General features: G+C 39.5%; 1 protein-coding gene across 1 annotated transcript in view; it reads right to left on the bottom strand.

Annotated features, from left to right (window-relative positions):
- The window catches only part of MRC1 (mannose receptor C-type 1), an 81,681-nt gene extending 71,021 nt beyond the window's left edge, over positions 1-10,660 (bottom strand). The window contains exon 1 of the mRNA XM_037060785.1: positions 10,396-10,660. Within this exon, the coding sequence (XP_036916680.1) occupies positions 10,396-10,456 (61 nt within the window). The 5' untranslated portion in view covers positions 10,457-10,660. The remainder of the gene's footprint in view (positions 1-10,395) is intronic.
- Between the last annotated feature and the right edge of the window lie 8,455 nt (positions 10,661-19,115).

The following is a 19,115-nucleotide window of genomic DNA, read 5'->3' as shown; positions in this document are numbered from 1 at the left end:
AATCAAATACACTACTTTAATTTTGTGACAGAAATGTAACTTGAATGCTTCTTGTGAAATTTTGCTAAATTCCTTCTACTTACATGGTTCATCCAAAATGAGCTGGTAGTGTTGCAGATACTTAAGGGTCTAACTAAATGAACTCATTATTTTAAATCAAATCGGCCCAGTGAAATACAGCAAAGTGATAACAGCAGCACTAGCAAAGTCCTTCACTGTTAACAAAGCACTTTATCAGCCATATTCGATTTATCATTTTCAATACCCATCTGAGGTTAGCACCACTTACACTCTGAGGTCAGTTCTTGGACCATCAACTCAGACCTTACAATGGATCTTTGTCTGAAAAGATTGTTTTTCCCTGCCAAGCTCTGATGTCTGCTCTGGTCCCACACTTATTAGAGAGTGCCTGCCTGTCTGGGTTCCTAGTTGGGGCTCCTTCCTGGAGTGGGTTCCGCATTTCTGCTGTTCTGATTTTTGTAGCAAAATAGAACCAGAAACATTGAAATAAAGAACAAATTGACAGTAATCTGAGAGGAGGGGGGAGGGCAATAACAGGGGAAAGAAAGGGAAGGGTCCTCAAGGAACGCGTATAAAGGACCCATGGACAAAGCCAGAGGGGGAGGGATTGAGGGTGGGAGCTGGGGTGGGTGGGGCCGGGGGAAAGTGGTGGCAGGAAAATGGAGACAACTGTACTTGAACAGTGATAAAAATTTTTTTAAAAAGACTGAATTCGGAACAACTGCTTCTGTGGCTTCCTTGGAATTGACGTGTGTCAACCCAACATGCAATGCAGGACTGAGTCTCCTCCCGTAGAGCTGACCTGCTGCCCAGGCTTGGTCTGATTTTGTCACTGCCCATGTCCATGCAACAAAATTGTCAACCCTTTCCATTTCCTGGCACACATTAACTAATTACTAAAATTCTGCAGCACACCAAAAATATATTTTTAATGATCTGGCAAGAAAAATAGGTATAATCTTGATTTACAAAAAGAAAATAGTAATTACCTACCCTTTTTCCTACAAAGTGATGTTTTAAAAACTAGGTGCCCTTACTTTTATGTAAGGATTTCTGATACCAAGAATTAACCAATGAGACGCAACCTTATTATGCAATGTGACCAATATGATGCAACGCTATTATATGACCTTTGTATTCATGGTCCGGCCGAGGTGGGGCATTCACATTGGATAGCTGTTGTTGTATTGGCTGTTGTCACTTTTTTTATTTGAAAACCGAAGGGAAAGGAGGTCAGTGCATCTGACTAAATAGTCAGGTATCGCATGTTTTACAGTTCTTGCAGCACAGCCATTGAAAACCACTCTCCTAGCCTGACAAAATGAGTGCCTTTCTGCATTGGCGATAAAATTAAATTTGAAATAATATGGTGTTTCGTTTGCAATAAAACACAAGAAATCAGAAAATACAAGGTTTTAATACAATTACTGTAATTTAGTACACACAAATGTTAATCTAGACTCCTCTAATCTAAAAAGGTAATAAATTATGAAATTTTGTCATACATATATACATACACATACACACACTCAATTATATTACCTTAACATTTAATTTGTGTTTGCTCTTCCACCTATTGTTTTCCTATCTAGAATTCTCTTCCCCTTTTCAGAGAGTTTTGTTCAGTAACATCTCATCATCAATAATAAATGTATCTTCCACATCACACTTCAGTCATTGCATTGTATTGTCAAGCACTCAACACTTATTAATTGCCCAGATTCAGTCAACCAACAAGTTGGTAACTAGCCATTTTAAAAAGGTGCTTGACAAGCAGAATATGACCAATGACACTCAAACACGGAACAGGCTGACAGGGTCCAGAGGGGAGAGGGGAGAGAATCACAGGGGAAAAGGGGAAGGACTCACATGAACAAGTATAAAGGATACGTGGACAATAACTAAGGTGGGGGGTGGAGATGGGAGGGAGGTGGGGAGCACTGGGGGGACAGGGCTTGGAATATAAGACAGAAAACTGTACTTGAACAAGAATTAAATAAAAATAAAATTTTTTTAAAAAAGGTGCTTGAAAGTTTTTGTGCACAAGTAGTGCTGTTCTTTCAGAAGTTTTTATACATATTTGACTTTTATTTCACATGCTTAATTTTCATCTGTAGTTTGATTTTTATTTTACTCTAAATATGATGGTATTTCATGAACATCAGTCTTCTCTTTCTTATTAATGGGGCCATCATCCCCCCAGATCCTTAAGCCAAAGGCCTAGGAACCATCCTGCATCTTCAGTTTTCCTTTACTTCTTAGGACAAAAGCAGACTCTTTCCTCTACTCCAAAATATACTGTGTTAATTTTATGTGTCAACTCGGCTAGGTCATAGCACAGATATTTGATCAAACTCCAGTCTCTATGTTGCCGTGAAGTTTCTTTTTATAAAGATAAGATTACCATTTATATCAGTAGACTTTGAGTAAAGCACATTATTCTCTATACCATGGGTGGGCCTCATCCAATCTGTTGAAGGCCTTCAGAGAAAACAGACTGAGGTCTTTGATGAAGAGAAAATTCTGCTTCTAGACTGCTTTTGGACTTGAACTGAAATATCAACTATTTCTTGAGTTTCCAGTATGCTAGTCTACATTGGTAGATTTTGGACTTGCCAGCCTCCATGATTGCATAAGCCAATTTCTTAAAATAACTATCCCTTGAGAGATGATAGACAGATGATAGATAGATGATAGATAGATAGATAATAGTTAGATATACACACATACACACATCTTATCAGTTCTATTTCTCTGGAGAAGCCTGACTACCAGGAAGCATGTACCCTAATTCATTATTTTCTCTCCATACCCACTGGCACCACCCTAGACCAACCCACTGTGGTCTTGCTGTGGTCTTTCTCTCTTTGAAATGGAAGAATCAAAGAAAGCACTGCACCCAGGAGAAAATAACCAGCCTCCACGTCACAGCTCAGTAAAGAGGGCATGATCCAGACGGGGCCCTCTGCCCCAACCTCCTCCCTCTCTTGCTCTCTTTTCCCACCTTCAGCCACAAGGCCTCTCTCTTCCTCAAACACCTCAAGCTCATTTCCACTTTAGAAGTTTCACATTTCAAGTTCCCCCTTCACGGAATGCTCTTTAAAGTCCCAGCTCAAGCACTAACTCCTTAGCAGGCAGATTACCCTACTTTTACTTTTATTTTCTATATAATATTCATAAGCATCTTAAAATGTATTCTTTTAAAAAATTTACTTATGTTTCATCTGTGTCTCCCTACTGGAATGTAAATTCCGTGAGTAGAAAGACTATCTTTCTGGCTCAGTACCGCATTCTCTCCTTTTGGAGCCTAATAACCTTTCAACAAATAATAGTTGAATGAATGAAAGAATTAAATCTAAAGCATCTTCCCTAGTAAGCCAGGTATATTATTTTCTTTAATAATAGATCATCAATAATGGGTCTATTTAATATTTCTTTTCCCCCTGAAAGTTCATTTGTACTGAAGAGCAATTTATAAAAGGAAAATTCTGCTTCTACTTATAAATGTTTATAAATGTTTATACTTATGAAAAGAATGCTTGGAAATGAAAAGCTTCAATTTCAACACAAACATATCTATTCTTGCTTCCTTTATTTACCTTTAACCCTAGGAAGCAGTGCAAGCATGATATTGCCTTTGTGAGACAATACAAGGTAACGTAAAAGTACCCTGCCTTCACACGTTATTCTTCTCCCAGCTCGTCAACCTGCAGTGCCGCTTTGATCATGTTTCTGTGCAATGTTGCTGGTTTAAAATATCACACCTCTTCTTTTTAAAGTGATTCAAGGACTTGAACAAAGAATAGCTTGTGGCATTTTTGCCACAATAAACCACACTAATCTTTTATATATATGTATACATGTTCTACTTTTTTGTTTATACTAATTGTTTTGCAGTAGAAATATTGCAGAGAAGCTGAACAAATGAGAGCAGTTGGACAGTTACATTCTTTTATCTGCAATCTCATTTGTGGGCTCAAATGTGTGTTTCCTGCTTTTGAATACACATCAGAAATTCATTCCCAGAATTGGAAAGAGCTTCCTTCCACCTTAGCTTCTATCTTACTCATCACACACTTATTTTCAACAAATATATTCCAGGTACCATGCTGAAAACAAAACGAGAGACAAGTCCCCTGCCACACTGAACTCACACTCTCCTGTGTGTCATTAATTAAAGAGCAGAAAATCAAAACTCAAATTACAGCGAGGGAAGAAACAATGTGTTTCAATCCAATATCTCAGTTAAAAATAACTGATATCCAATAACATGGGTGTGAATTTTCTTTTAAATGAGTTAAGATTTTATTTTATTTTTTTTAATTTATTTATCTTTAGAGGGGAAGGGAAGGAGAGAAGGAGAAAAATATCAATGTATGGTTGCATCTCATGCGTCCCCCGCCAGGAACAGGTCTGCAACCCAGGCATGTGCCCTGACTGGGAATTGAACCGCAGTTGTGTGGTTCGCAGGTTCACGATCAATCCACTGAGCTACACCAGCCAGGGCTTAAATGAGTTTTAAATTACTCTGTAACACTGAGCAAATCACTAAATTTTCAAACTTACTACCAAAGAAAACTAGGTTATTAAAGATAACTATTTAGATACAAAACTATTATATGCTACATTCCCTTACACGTTTTTAGACTTTCCCCACTATCAATAAATAAAATTGATGACATGAAAAGAGAAAAGAACTCCTGGAAGATAAAGAAGCCAGATGAGTGGGTATTTTTTAGCAGATGCTGTCAGACTTCCACTTATTTCTTCTAACCTTTTGCCATTTCAGTGCATGCCAGCCCTGCTCCCCAGTGGCAGGACCACACCACTGGGCCTGGGGGCATTTTCTGACCATCAGAGTCCCCTAATCCTGCACACTGTGGGGACCAGACGAGTCAGAAAACCAATGCCACCTAGGAGCAGAGCAGTCCTTCACCAGTGACCGATGGGAATTGATGAATAACACCCTAAATAGGTCCTTGCACCCAGGGCGGAATGACTGAGGCACACACTGTAACATTGCTACCCAGAGCACTCCAGCAGGGCCCAGCTCCCGGTGTCTAGAGTGGTAAGGGGCGCCCTAACACACCTTATATTGGCACCTTCCCTTGTGGGCCCACTGCCCCCTCCTCTTCCAGTGTTATCTGGGACCACCTCCCAGATAAACGACCTCATTCAAATCATTGTCAGAGGTCAGTATCTTAAGCAACACAGATCAAGAAATCTGTCTATGAGCCTGTCAGTGAATATAAAACCTACACGTGTCCCCAAAGAACTGAAATTAAGTGAAAAACAAATATCTATTGTGTACCAAGTATATGCAAAAAAAAAAAAAAAAGCGATGCCAAGTGCTGGGGGAGGGAGTAGACGAGGATCACAGTTTTAGGTTTGGCAATACTGAACAAAAGATTACAGGAAAAACTGAGAACTATTTTATTTTTCACTTGAATCCTTTATTCATCAAATATTCAGAGAACCTACTATTTTCAGTCACTGCATTCGGGCATTTAGGGAGGTACCCACATGAATCAGTGTGGGGAGTGACCTTTAGGAGAAAAACAGAAGCCAGGATTAAGAAACTGCCAGCATCCTGCCTTCCTCCCTAAAGATCTGAATACGTACACTCTTCCTGGGTCCGTTCCCTCCCATCTCAGCAGATGTCCCTCAGACTGCTGATGGACACTCTCCATCCCTTCCTTTCTCCCTTATGTCTATAGCTTCACTATGCCAGCTTCTCCTCCAATGTTAAGGCAAACCAACAAAGCCTGTAGGTGACAAACTGACACAGCACCCCTCCTTCTTCCATGCAGAGCCATGCAACTAATTAATTTATCTTGATGTGTCATGTCAATCTGGCCATGACATAACCAGAGCTTCACTGCTCCCTGGCTGTGAGACCTGAGTTGAGTTTCCAAACAACTCTGTTCTCCCTTTTCCCCGTCTGAAAAATGAAGGGGAAACAACAGGACCTGCTGGTTGAAGTGATAATCACAGGAGATCATCCAAATAAGGTGCTTAGCACAGTTCTGACACAGAGAAATTGTTGGCTACATGGTAGCTCGTTATTATCGCTAACTTGAGAAAATCAGTGTTGAAGACAGTGTGAAATGGTTCAGGGTCGGATGAGCCCGGAGAAAACAGAGAGCTGTTGCAGCAGCCCAGACAGAGGGACAAAAGGACCGACACTGGAGACCCAGAGCTTCCACCCTCAGGACATAGGTGATATAATGGAGAGAAGTATGTTCTTTGGGGTCAGCAAACTTGGAATCAAATTCTGATTTCACCATTTACTAGCTATGCTGCCTCAGTTAAATTAATCATGCTAGCCTCAATTTCCTCATCTGTAAAATGGGGATCATGATGCTTTCTGATAGAGTTGCTGTGGACTTCTAAATGAGACCTTTTATGTAAAGTGTGCCACATATTATTTGCAGATAGTCAAACACTCAAATGTTAATGCCTTCTCTTCCCTTCTCCACATGAAAAGTCTAAGCAATTGATACAAATAAAGCGACTATGGCCTTCTTTGACATGCTGTAGTTTTGAAGCACATTTATGTCTTTCTTGAACAACACACTCCAGCTGGTAAATTATATCTACTTCTTAGCCTCAGAGCCAGAAGACCACAGTCAAGAATTAGCTATGGTCCTTCCTGGCTAGCTGACTTCTAAGCCTCAGTTTTCTCGTATAGTAAAAGGTGCCTGGTAACCTCACCCATTCCACCTCAAGGGGTTGTTGTGAGGATCTGATTAAGGATCTGAAAGTGCCCTGTGACCTTTATTTGGTCTGTAATTGGAAGACTTTGTCTTCAAATTCTTTTTTCTTTTGATATCAGTTTCAGTTCTTTTTGAAAGGACCCTGTTTATTTCTTCCTGCTCTCCTTTCTGTTCCATCTATTTTTCACTCTTCTCCTCTGGGGACCAACCTAACCATACAATTTGTTTCATCCAACAGTGCTTGATAGTAGCCAACAGGTAAGATGTTGCTACTGCTCTAGAGATCAAAGTCACCATAGTTTTTGCTTCACTGTCACTGGCTAGTGAGAGCAGCTTTTCCCAACTCTGCCCTCAGGGACGTCTCATTGATTGTCTGAAATCAACCATGGTGGGATTGTTACACCATGGAAATCCGTAAATGCCACAGATCAATGTGTTTTTTTCTTCTGAGAACCATTGTCATGTTTACCAACACACCTCACTAGCGAGCCAAACTAACCCTGCTGTGGTAAACAGCAGATAGATTTTGAGGTAAACTTCCCTGCTGTGGCCCAATCTCTGTCTAAGCAACTTTCTCTGTGTCTCTCATTGAATTGTATCCCCTCTGAGATCTGAAATTGACCCCGAACGCAGTTCCACCTGTTGAAGGGACAGCAGGGCAAGAAGGAGGGTCCAAAGGGAGGGTGACTCGTCTGTTAAGCTGGGCCTCCTGGGTATGACAGGGACACTCGTGGGAGAAAGTTTTCGACTGGAAAAGACATAAATCACAGGGAATAAGGGAGACCTTTCCATGGTTTTCTCAATAATTGAAGAGGCAGGAGAGAGGGTTCTAAAGATTCATTCATACATCCTAGCACCTACTGCTAACTAAGCAGGTATTCTGCTTTTATTCAGACACCACCACTGATCATGGGCCACTTAAGCCAAGACAAACTAAAATCAGAATTATAGGCTCCCCCCAAAAGTACTGAAAGGAGCTCCCTTACCAACATTTTTGGTTTTTATTCTGTAACAAAACAGATCTCAGCACCTCCCTGCTTCTCGCACATTTGTGTCTATCCAGGGGAAGACGTCCATCAGAATAAGGCATCCTGCTGCCTCAAGGAGGGGAAAATTTTTAAGCAAACTGAGAAACACTTTTTCCCCCAAAGCATTAAGTCAGTTTAAGGAAAATGAGGGGCTGTGTGTGAGCTGCCCGACCTGGGATCCACGGCCCCGTGGGTCCGTAGCACACTGGCCACGAAGCCAGCATGACCTGAGATGTGCTGTAAGTAAAGAACACACCCAGATTTTAAAAATTTAATTTTTAATGTTGACTAAAAATATGTTGGCTGTATTGGACTAGATAAAATATATTCACAAAACCAATGTCACCTATTTGTTTTTACTTTTTTTAATGTGGCTACTAATGTGGCCTCATAGGTTTCCATGGCCCTGAGCTGGGTTAAGGTCCAGGTCTCAGAAGCAACCCTAGGTTATCCAGCTTGTGTCCGAGGACCTTCTGTGACTGGAAACTTTCCCCTAAGCAGACTATTCTGTTGGAGACAGCACACCCTTAGGAGATTTTCACTGCTCCTAGTTTTAAGCTGCAGGGCCCCAAGGAACATACTAATCTGCCTCACAAAACAGACTTTCTGGGTGGGCTTGGGGACGATGTCCAGCCCCACGCTACAGTCTTCTCCCTCTGGGTGATGCCGCTCCCCCTCCAGCACCACCGGCTGGTTGAGGTATAAGTAGCTTTGCAGCCAGGACTGAGCTGCAATATCTAGTCAGGTTCGAGGAATCTCACTTCAAAATTGTTTCTTGGGAAGCCTGTCCTTAAACACTTAATGGACTACTTTATTGGACACTTACTTACTACCATGGAGAAAAAAAAGTCACTGCTTTAGCTAACACTGATGAAGCCATTCCCATGGACCGTAGTGAGTGCTAAACATTTACTTACTGAATCTCTGCAACAAGGGTCTCTGCAGCAGGTAATATTAAGCTCCCCATGGTGTACACAGAAGCCCAGAAGAAACCAAAGCCCAAAGAAATTAGTGGCTTCCTGGCAAGGTGCAAACCATACTGACCTTGCTTGTGTTCTTATAATCACTACTACACAATGCTTATTACAACTGAACATTTTCCATGACCAGACCCGCTCTCCCTGAAAAGCTTCCCGATTGTACAGGAGCTCCCATCTTACCGTGCCCCCCACCGCCTGCCCCACCTCCATGGCGGGGCACAGAGAGCCACTGGCACAGTGCCAGTCGGCGCTTGCAGATTTGAGAGAAATGAAGAGGGATGGGGAGCCAAATACTCGAAATTAAAGCCCCTTTTTATTTCATCTCAAAAGAGAACTGAAAGCCTTCTAATATTCTTTACCGAACAATCAAGAACTGATGAAATAACAATATAAAGTTAACATTAATTTCAGAAAAAGAACACATCCAGGCAATGAGTTTAAATAGTTGTCCTTAATCCTTAAAGGCTGCATTTTCTAAAATGACAAATATCTTCTAAATGTCTATGTATGTTTTATTATAACAATTTTTAAAAACACTTTTATATCAGCTTTTATTAGGTATATAATTCTTTTAAAATGTTTTGTTTTGAATCACACGAATATGCACTCTTTAACAAAGATCCTTTATGATCAGAACAAGAGAGAAAGGAAAAAGAGAGAGCGAGAGAATTGCGAGTAAAAGTTCTTCCAGGCCCTCTCACTCTGAAGCCTGAGCAGGTTAAGTCTAGGTGACCGACTTCTAACTGATGTGCCACATGAGGTTTTAAAACGTGCAATGCCTGACTATCTCAGTCAGGTGTACTGACCTCTTCTCCCTTAGACTGCCAAATGAAGAAAATGACAAGAGACAAGACAAAACAGTCATCAGTGTGAATGAGTCAAAATTATACCTGTTTTTTGTCAGATTAACAAAAAACATGTATTTTGGTATGCTACAATATTTCAGTAGTATACGTGTGCCATGAGATGAAAAAGGCTGGAAACTGCTGGCCTAGAGAATAGAAAAGAGAGAGTCGATGATGTTTTTGAAAAATTTGGAAAGCTCTGAATATGTTCCTCATGAGAAGTTACCAGTCTCCAGAAAACAAGAAACAAAAAAGAAGATAAAACACAGGAATATATCAGTGTGAACAACTTGGGCTGCTATTTCCTAGCAGTAAAAACAATGAATAATTAAAATGTTTCCCAGGAGAAAAAAAGGACAGGTTGTGAAAATCACATGGAATGCCTTTGTTGGTCCGTGATCCTGCCCTTAGACCACAACGAGGAGAGACCCCAGAGCTGCCCCCTTTCAGCCACGAACACTCGGAAGATACTTGTTAGAGAGAAATATTGAAAAGTGAAAACTGGAATGCACAAACCATAGAAGAGCCCCCGTGAGAGTAAGGCAGGGGAGGAAGAAGGGGAGATGAGAGGAGTCGGAAGGGAGACAGAGGCTCAGGGAGAAAGCGTCCCCGCCCCGCCCAGCCTCCAGGCCTGGCACATCCAGGCCCAGGCAGCAGGTTTCCTGCAGAGCTGGTGGCTCAGGGGAGTTTTGCTGTCCTCACCTCTGGTATTGAAAGGAATCTGTCGACAATGACCCTCAAAAGTAAGGTGTGCCATCGACCCCGGGCGCCCAGTGGGAAAACTTCCACCCCAGAGCCGACTTACCCAACAGATGCACAGCAACTGGAGTGAGAGACAGGAAAGCCAGGAGCAGAGACAGCCTCATGGCCCAGAGTCTATCCTTCCCCTCCAGTGATGGAGAGGAGAGGCTAAGGAGGCACCCAAACAAGGAGGGCACTGGATCACCCCTTCCCCTGCTCCACTCTCAGAGCAGCCCTGCTGAAAAGAATGGTAGAGGAAGCCCTCACTTTTAAAGGGCTTCTGAAATTAGGGAAAACCTCCAATAAGGAGATATCCTGTCACATGAGGGAGGTTGGAGAAAACAGGAATTCAAAGTTACAACTTTGCTGGGTAAGCTAACTTCTGAGAGGAGCAGGCACGGTGGAAGGGGAGAGCGGGGCATGTGTGGGAGAGGGGTCACCACAAGGGGAGAAGGGAGAGGGCGAGGGCGATGGTGAAAGAGGAGAAGCTGGGCAGCCCTGCTGGCAGGGCAGAAGTGAAACAGCGTTGGGTCTCACAGCCTTTTCTGACGGGGCTGTGTGGAGAGCCAGCTGGAGGCCATTACCTGGGTCAGATGGCTGAGGTTCCCTCCAGGAAGCAGCTGAGTCCAGGGTCCCTGGACTCAGGGACAGAGCAGGCAACCCCACTCTCCAGAGACAGAAACGGCAGGCGCCAAACAAGACAGTTTATGGCAGAAACATTTTCTCAATGGCTGGAATCCATCCCCCTCATTTTCCATAATCAGTGCTTTTTAGACTGTCTCTTTTTCTTTGGAAGCTTCGGAAGAAACGGTGCACATGGAGCTTTGTTCCTTTAGCTAGGAGGATAGTGAAAACGAGGCTCAGAGCTGAGGGAATTGCCGCAATGCTGGGAGAGAGAAAGTTCCAGAAGTCTTTCTCTTGAAAGTTCTGGAGAAAGAACGCCAGAGAAAACACCAACAAAAGATTTGCAGTAAAGCTTTGCTGCCGGGCCTCACCCACCATGATCTTCTTCTCGTTTGAATGAGTCCTCCCGCTAGGGGAAAATCTGCTCTTTTGATCAAAAAGAGACATATTCATTACATGGCGGGTGAAATTCTTTCTTTAAAAAAAATAGCAACAAATCTATCATAAGCACAATATTAATCCCTAAACATCTATTTTTTTTATTTTTCAGAAGTAAAACATGACTTAAGGACATTTTGAATGACCTATGGTAACTAGATAGGCCACCCACAACAGAACGTGAGAAATGTTAGCAATTAGAAAGAAAATTAGAAAGAAGCTGCTGGAAATATATATTTTTTAATGTTAAGGTCTAGTTTATCTTCAGGTGGAAAAGCTCCAAGATCCACTATCTTTATGATAAAGTTATAAAAATTTTTCCTAATAAGAAATAGGTGATTTCTAACAAACCAGCATCTCGCTGGTTTGTTTTGTTGTTGTTGTTGTTTTTAACACTCGAAATTTAAGATTATTTTGACAGGATGACAAAAGATAGTGAAAATGTAGGGCACAGGGCAAATTGTTTCTTTTCCACTAAGCCTACGCTTAACTGACCAAAAGTTTGGTTACAAAACAGAACACACGAAACAAAAATGTTTCTAAAACATTGCTTCACTGATTTATCATGAAAAAATGGATTTTGAACAAGCCATTTATGGCTTCTAAAGGCAAGTAAGTAATAATAATTCAAGAAGTTTGGCCTAATTTGGATTTATATCAATTTCAGAAGCAAATAAAATTTCATTGAGTTTTCTCTACACTCACATTCTGGGTTTCTTAGTATTACACAAATGTGTCCTATGGACAACTAGAATCAAAGGTAAAATCCATGGCTTTATGTAAAAGAAAGCCAACTATCTCCCCCAGATTTTACACCATGACCTTGACTTTACTGAACTAAAGGTTTATCAGGCTAGAAAAGTGGCAGCCAGTTCATTGCCCCAAACAGCTATTGAACAGACGGGAATGGTAACTACTTCGGACTCTGGACTCCAGTAGGAAACTGGGATGTTCAACCTTTCCCTTGTGCTAGTGGCTACTGTCTTCCTTTCCCCAACTTTGTGGCAAGTAGCACTGGGGGTGGTAGAGTAAGTTTGGGGGGCAGCTTGCTGGACACAGAGTGCACCATAGAAACCTTGTCCTCCAACTCTCAGAGTTGTGTGTTCTAGAAGACATAAAACTATAAAACTTTTAGAAAAATCATCAGGAAAACTTTTTATGAGATTAGATTTGATAATGAATTTTTTTGATATGACACCAAAATCACAGGCAACAAAGGAAAAAATAGATAAACTGGGCTTCATCAAAATTACAATAAAAACCCTGTGCATCAAAGGCCACTATCAAAAGAATGGAAAAAACAACCCACAGAATGGGAGAAAATATTTGTAACTCATATAACTGATGAGGAGTTAATCATATCCATAATATATTAAGAAGTTCAACTCAGCAGCAGCAACAGCAAAACAATGCATTGCAACAAAACAACCCTTGCTCATTGCTGATGGGAATGTAAAACAGTGTAGCTACTGAGGAAGACGGTCTGGAATCCCCACAGAAATTTAAACGTAGCATTGCCATATGATCCAGCAATTCCCCTTGAAGGTGTGTACTCCAAAGAAGTGAAAACAGAGACTCAAACAGGTATTTGAATACCAATGTTCGTAGCAGCATTTATTCATAGTAGCCGAAAGACAGAAGCAACCCACGCGTCTATCAGCCCATGAATGGATAAACAGTGTGTATATATGTATGTGTGTATGTATAACATAATACTATTTAGCTACCAAAAGGAATTCTGATCCCTGCTTCAACATGTACAACCTTAAAAACATAATGCTAAGTGAAAGAATCCAGACACAAAAGAACAACTTTTTATGATTCCATTTATATGACGTATATAGAAGAGGCAAATTCTTAGAGACAGACTAGAGGTTACCAGGAACTGGTGGGGGAGGGGAAATGACTGTTATTGCTTAATAGGTACAGAATTTCTGTTTGGAATAATAAAAAGTTCTGAAAACAGATAGTGATGATAGTTACACAACATAGTGAAACACTTAAACCCACTGAATTGTATGCGTAAAAATGTTTACAATGGAAAGTTTTACACTATGTGTATTTTACCACAATAAAAATAAAATTCAGCTCTTACCATCTTCTTTATATTCTTTTGCTATGTTTTGGTTCTGGCTTTTGCTTAGTCATTACTGATGATGGTTGTGCCAACTAGTATTTTCTTTAAGCTAAAGAAGAATCTATAAAATAAAGAAAACCTTCATTTTTTTTTAATTTGCAAGACAATTACTGAACTATTTCGTTTCCTCCTAGACATTCTCTTTCGCAAACATCATTACCACACACCCACTCAATTTCATGTTAGGATGAACTTAGTGGATCCTTTGTTCTGGAGTAATTCCAAGAAAATCATCTCAACAAATTCCATCATTTAAAACTGGTGAACTGGTGATGGATACAGAATTGTTTCACTCAAGCAAGCCTATTTTTTATGTGTAAATTTGCACAAATGGTGTCAAAATAATTTGGACTCAGTCAGAAGAAAGAAGACACAATGAAGCAGCTGAGTAAACATTTAAAAACACAAAGGATGGAACCTGTCTTTCACGCTCTTATTCCTCACGTCTCCCAATCCTTGCCGTAATATACCAAAATGCCTGGGCTAGCAATTTTAATAGAAAACAATTACCTCACAATAGTCAAAGACCTTTGTGTTATTTATCTAAAATTTGGCTCTAATTGTAAATCTTTTCAGATAACATATTTAGATTTATTGTAATCTACTGTATAAGTGTACACACTTTCTGAAGGGCCTGTGAGTTTTGCAGTTTTGTAACCAGTTTTGTGTTTTGTTTGGCATGGTACACAACTTTATAATATACTTATTTAACTTTACAGAATAATTTAATTAGAATGTTATTTGATGCATTTAATAATTGAAAAAAAGCTTTAAGAATAAAATTAAAAATATATATTTTATGATCTGAAAACTTCACAGAAAGAAATCAAGACACAAAAAAGTCAGGGTCTACAACAAATATGTAATGTTAACTATAAATTTTAGCAACTTAGAGTATAAATTTTATATTTATCCACTCAAATGTTTTTAAAAACATATTCTCTAAGGTAGCTAAATCCTTTTTTAAAAAATACAGTGTAGAGGAAAAAAGGCATTTCTTAAAAATCCATTAACATTACAATTTAATGCAAGAAAAATTGAGTTTTAGTGATGTTACATAGCTGTGTCTGCCATACTTGGAGCCAGTGAGATGGGCATGACAGCAGCTTAGAGGCAGTTCCCACATGACAAGGTCACACTTGCCCAGACTAACAATGGTAGCCAAGAAAGGCAGAAGAAACCAGAGCATTGTCCCGTAACCCTTTGTGGGAGGAGTCAGAAGTGGAGTACAGAGGAAGATCCACAAGTGTGGATCTAATCCCAAGTGTGGGGCAGCTTTTGCTCACTTAACCATGCAGCTTGGAAGTGATCTTGGCCATGTGGTTTGAAAGGGTGCAGGACCCCCCACAAGCCCAGCATGAGGAAGTGCCAGGTGGTTTTGGAATAAGAGCAAAAGCCTAGCTGTGTAGGGACGACTGGAAGAAGCCAGAGTACAGATGGGAATCTGCCCAGCTAAGCTACAGGCTTCTATTTCTTTTCCTGAGAGAAGATAGTCCAGGCGGACCTGGTTTGGCAAGGGGAGGCAGGACTGTGTAATTATGGGTGATTTTTTTTTCCTAAAGGGAGTGGGATTTAATGGCAGGAGTCTACCATTTTTGAGTAAACAGTTTCTGCCCTTTTCTTAAGACTCTAGCATTGGGAGTCACGGTTTTTCAGTGGCAGGCAATAGAACCCAGAGAACTAGAACCCAGAATGATTCTGTTTCAACTGTTTCTCTTTTGTTTGTTGGTTTATTTTGTTCACTACATTCCATGCATGAGCGAAATCATGTGGTACTTGTCTTTCTTGGACTGGTTTATTTCACTTACCATAACGTCCTCCAGGTCCATTCATGGTATTTTCAAGGGCAAAATCTTGTTTTTCATCACGGAGTAGTATGCCACTGTGTAAATATACCACTGCTTTTTTATCCACTTATCTACTGATGAATACTTGGCTTGCTTCCAAATCTTGGCTATTGTCAATAACCCTGCAGTAAACATAGGAGTGCATATATTCTTTTGAAATAGTGTTTCTGGTTTCTTTGTATAAATTCCCAAAAGTGTAATTCCTGGGTCCTAAGGCAGTTTCATTTTTAATAATGTTTTAAATCCTCATCTGAGGACATGTTAATTGATTTGAGAGAGACACACAGAGAGAGAAACATTAATGTGCAAGACAAATATTGATTGGTTCTCTCCCATATGCTCCCTGACCAGGGATTGAACCTGCAACCTAGGTATGTGCCCTGACCAGAAATCAAACCTGCAACCTTTTGTTGTATGGGATGATGCTCCTACCACCTCAGCCACCCAATCAGGATGAAAAGTCAGCTTTTCAAAAGGACTCATGGCTGATATGGGCCTTAGTATCAACAGACATTAGAAGCTATGAAAATTGCAATATAATTTTAATAATATAACTTTTAATCACACACTGTAGAACTGTTTCATTAGCATAATTTGCTGCAATTTCTATTACATACTAGAGACTTGACTATTATAAATGTGTATACTCTTAAATAAAATATTAAATTAGATACTCAATAATTTCCCTCTTACATGGGATCTTTTGTATATGTTTATTGTTTTTATAAAATGTTACAACTTCCCAAAATATCCACACATTCACAAATATAACATACAAAATGCAGGTAAATAATACTTTTCAATATGAGCACTGTTCATACTACATATTACAATAAAGGTAAATATAAATTTATGTAATATATTTTCACATTTAGGAATATTACAAATGAACTCCTTGGTTTTACATTCTTAATAAAATTATTTTATAATTTAAAATAAATTATTTGTATTAACATTCTTAGAGTTAGGTATTATAAATTTGTTGGATTGATAGATGAAGAAAAGATACATTGTTAAACAAGATAACCACAGGCCTTTGAATGGATCCAAAAATTCTGGTACATATACACAATGGAATTCTATGCAGCAGAAAGAAAGAAGGAGCTCCTGCCCTTTGCAACAGCATGGATGGAACTGGAAAACATTACGCTGAGTGAAATAAGCCAGACTGTGAAAGACAAATACCATATGGTCTCACCTTTAACAGGAAGCTAAACAACAAAACAAACAAGCAAGCAAAATGTAACCAAAGACACTGAAATACAGAACAGGGGGACAGTGACCAAAGGGGAGAGGGGAGGAAATTTCAGGGGAAAAAGGGGAAGGATTTACAGGAACTAGTATAAAGGACACATGGACAACAACTAAGAGGGGTGGAAGTGGGAGGGAGGTGGGGAGCACTGGGGGAGTGGGTTGGGATGGGAATAAAAGACAGAACTGTACTTGAACAATAATTAAATAAAAAAATAAAAATAAAAAAATAAAAATTAATGGATGACTCAGAAAAGTAAACATACAATGAAAGTCTTAATAAAGTAGTATAATAGGATTCTATGAGAATACATAGGGAACATTCAAGTGCCTGATTAGTGAAAACTCACATTACTTTAATCTGTACATTCAGTATATTTCTCATTTCTGAACATAATAGTACTTGCTAAAAAATTAGTCTCAGATAAACTTAAGATTTTACATATTCTTTTTTTACAAACTCATGGTTGAAATTATTATTTTTGAGGGTAATCAGGAACATGAAAGAATACACCAGGGCATATCTGTCCAATTTTCCCAGACCATTTGTGAATAAACTATCTTTAACCCATTGTATGTGCTTACTTCCTCTGTCATAAATTAGTAGACTATAAAGATGTGGGAATACCTCTGGGCTTATTTGGTTCCACGTGGCAGTGTGCCTGTTTTCATGCCAGCCCAGGCTGTTTTGAGTACTCTGGCTCTAGTTTGATGTTACTGGGTAACACGATTCCTCCAACTTTGTTCTTCCCCAGGATCGCTGTGCTATGTGGGGCCTTCCGTGGTCCACATACATTTTTTTAAATACTTATTCTTGTGCTGTGAAATATGTTGTTGGCATCTGGATAGGTATTATGTTGAATCTATAGATTGTTTTGGGTAGTATGGACATTTTAATGATGTTAATTCTTCTAGTCTGTGAACACAGTATGTGCTTCCACTTACTCATTTCTTCTTCAATTGCTTTCTTCAGTGTCTCATAATTTTCTGAATTCTGATCTTTTACCTCTTTGGTTAGGTTTATGCCTAGGTATTTTATTCTTTTTGAAGCAATTGTAAATGAAATTGTTTTCTTAATTTCCCTTTCTGATAGTTCATTATTGGCATGTAAAAAGGCAGCTGATTTCTGGATAGTAATTTTGGATCCTGCTACTTTGCTGAATTCATTTATCAGTTCTAATACATTCCACCATTTATCTTGGTGGAATCTTTGGGATTCTCTATGTACAGAATCATGTCATCTGCAAATAAAGACAGTTTTACTTCTTTCCTTTCAATTTGGATGCCTTTCATTTCTTATTATCTGATTACTGTGGCTTGGACTTCCAGTCCTATGTCGAATAAGAGAGGTGAAAGCAGACATCTCTGTCTTGTTCCCAATCTTAAGGGGAACACTTGGTAGTTTTTCCCATTGAATCTGATGCTAGCTCTGGACTTGCCATATATGGCCTTTATCGCGTTCAAGTATATTCTCTCTATTCCCACTGTGCTGAGATTTTTATCAGAAATATGTGCAGAATTTTATCAAATGTCTTTATGCACAGAAAAATGAAATTAGACCACACACAAGAAAAACTTCAAAATGGATCAAAGACTTGAATGTTAGACCCCAAACCATAAAACTCCTAGAAGCAAACATAGGCAGCAAAATCTTGGACATAGCTCATAGTAATATTTTATCAGATATATTTCCAGGCAAGAGAAACAAATGAAAAAAATAAACCAATGGGACTATGTCAAACTAAAAAGGTTTTGCACAGCAAAGGACAATGTCAACAAAATAAAAAGACAGTTCACACAATGGGAGAGCATATTCTCTGATACAGCTGATAAAGGGTTAATATCTAAAATTTATAAAGAACTTATAAAACTCAACACCAAAAAAAAAATAAACAATCCAATTAAAAATGGGCAAAGGACCAGAATAGATACTTCTCCAAAGAGGACATACAGATGGCCAACAGACATATGAAAAAATGCTCAATGTTACTTGTCATCAGAGAAATGCAAATTAAAACAGCAGTGAGATACCTCATACCTGTGAAAATGGCTATCATGAATAAATTCAGAAATACCTAGTGCAGGTGAGAATGTGGAGAAGGGGAACTCTAGTGAACCGTTGGTGGGAATGCAGACTGGTGTAGCCACTGTGGAAACCAGTATGGAATTTCCAAAGAATTTAAAAGATCTAACTTTTGACCCAGTGACCCCACTTCTGGGAATATATCCAAAGGAACCCAAAATATTAATTTTAAAGAACATAAGCACCCCTGTGTTCATTGCAGCATTATATCCAATCAACAAGACATGGAATCAGCTCAAGCATTCATCAGTGAATGAGTGGATTAAGCAACTCTGGAATATTTACACAAAAGAATACTACTTGGCTATAAAAAGGAGGAAAGTTTTACACCTTTTGCAACAGTGTGAATGGACCTGGAGAGCATTGTACTAAGTGAAATAAGCCAGTCAGAGAAAGACAAATAC

The sequence above is a fragment of the Sturnira hondurensis genome, unplaced genomic scaffold, assembly GCF_014824575.4.
Source record: "Sturnira hondurensis isolate 20B ecotype Veracruz unplaced genomic scaffold, ASM1482457v3 Scaffold0012488, whole genome shotgun sequence".
In the NCBI taxonomy this organism is placed as follows: domain Eukaryota; kingdom Metazoa; phylum Chordata; class Mammalia; order Chiroptera; family Phyllostomidae; genus Sturnira; species Sturnira hondurensis.
This window is presented reverse-complemented; position numbering and strand designations above follow the sequence as displayed.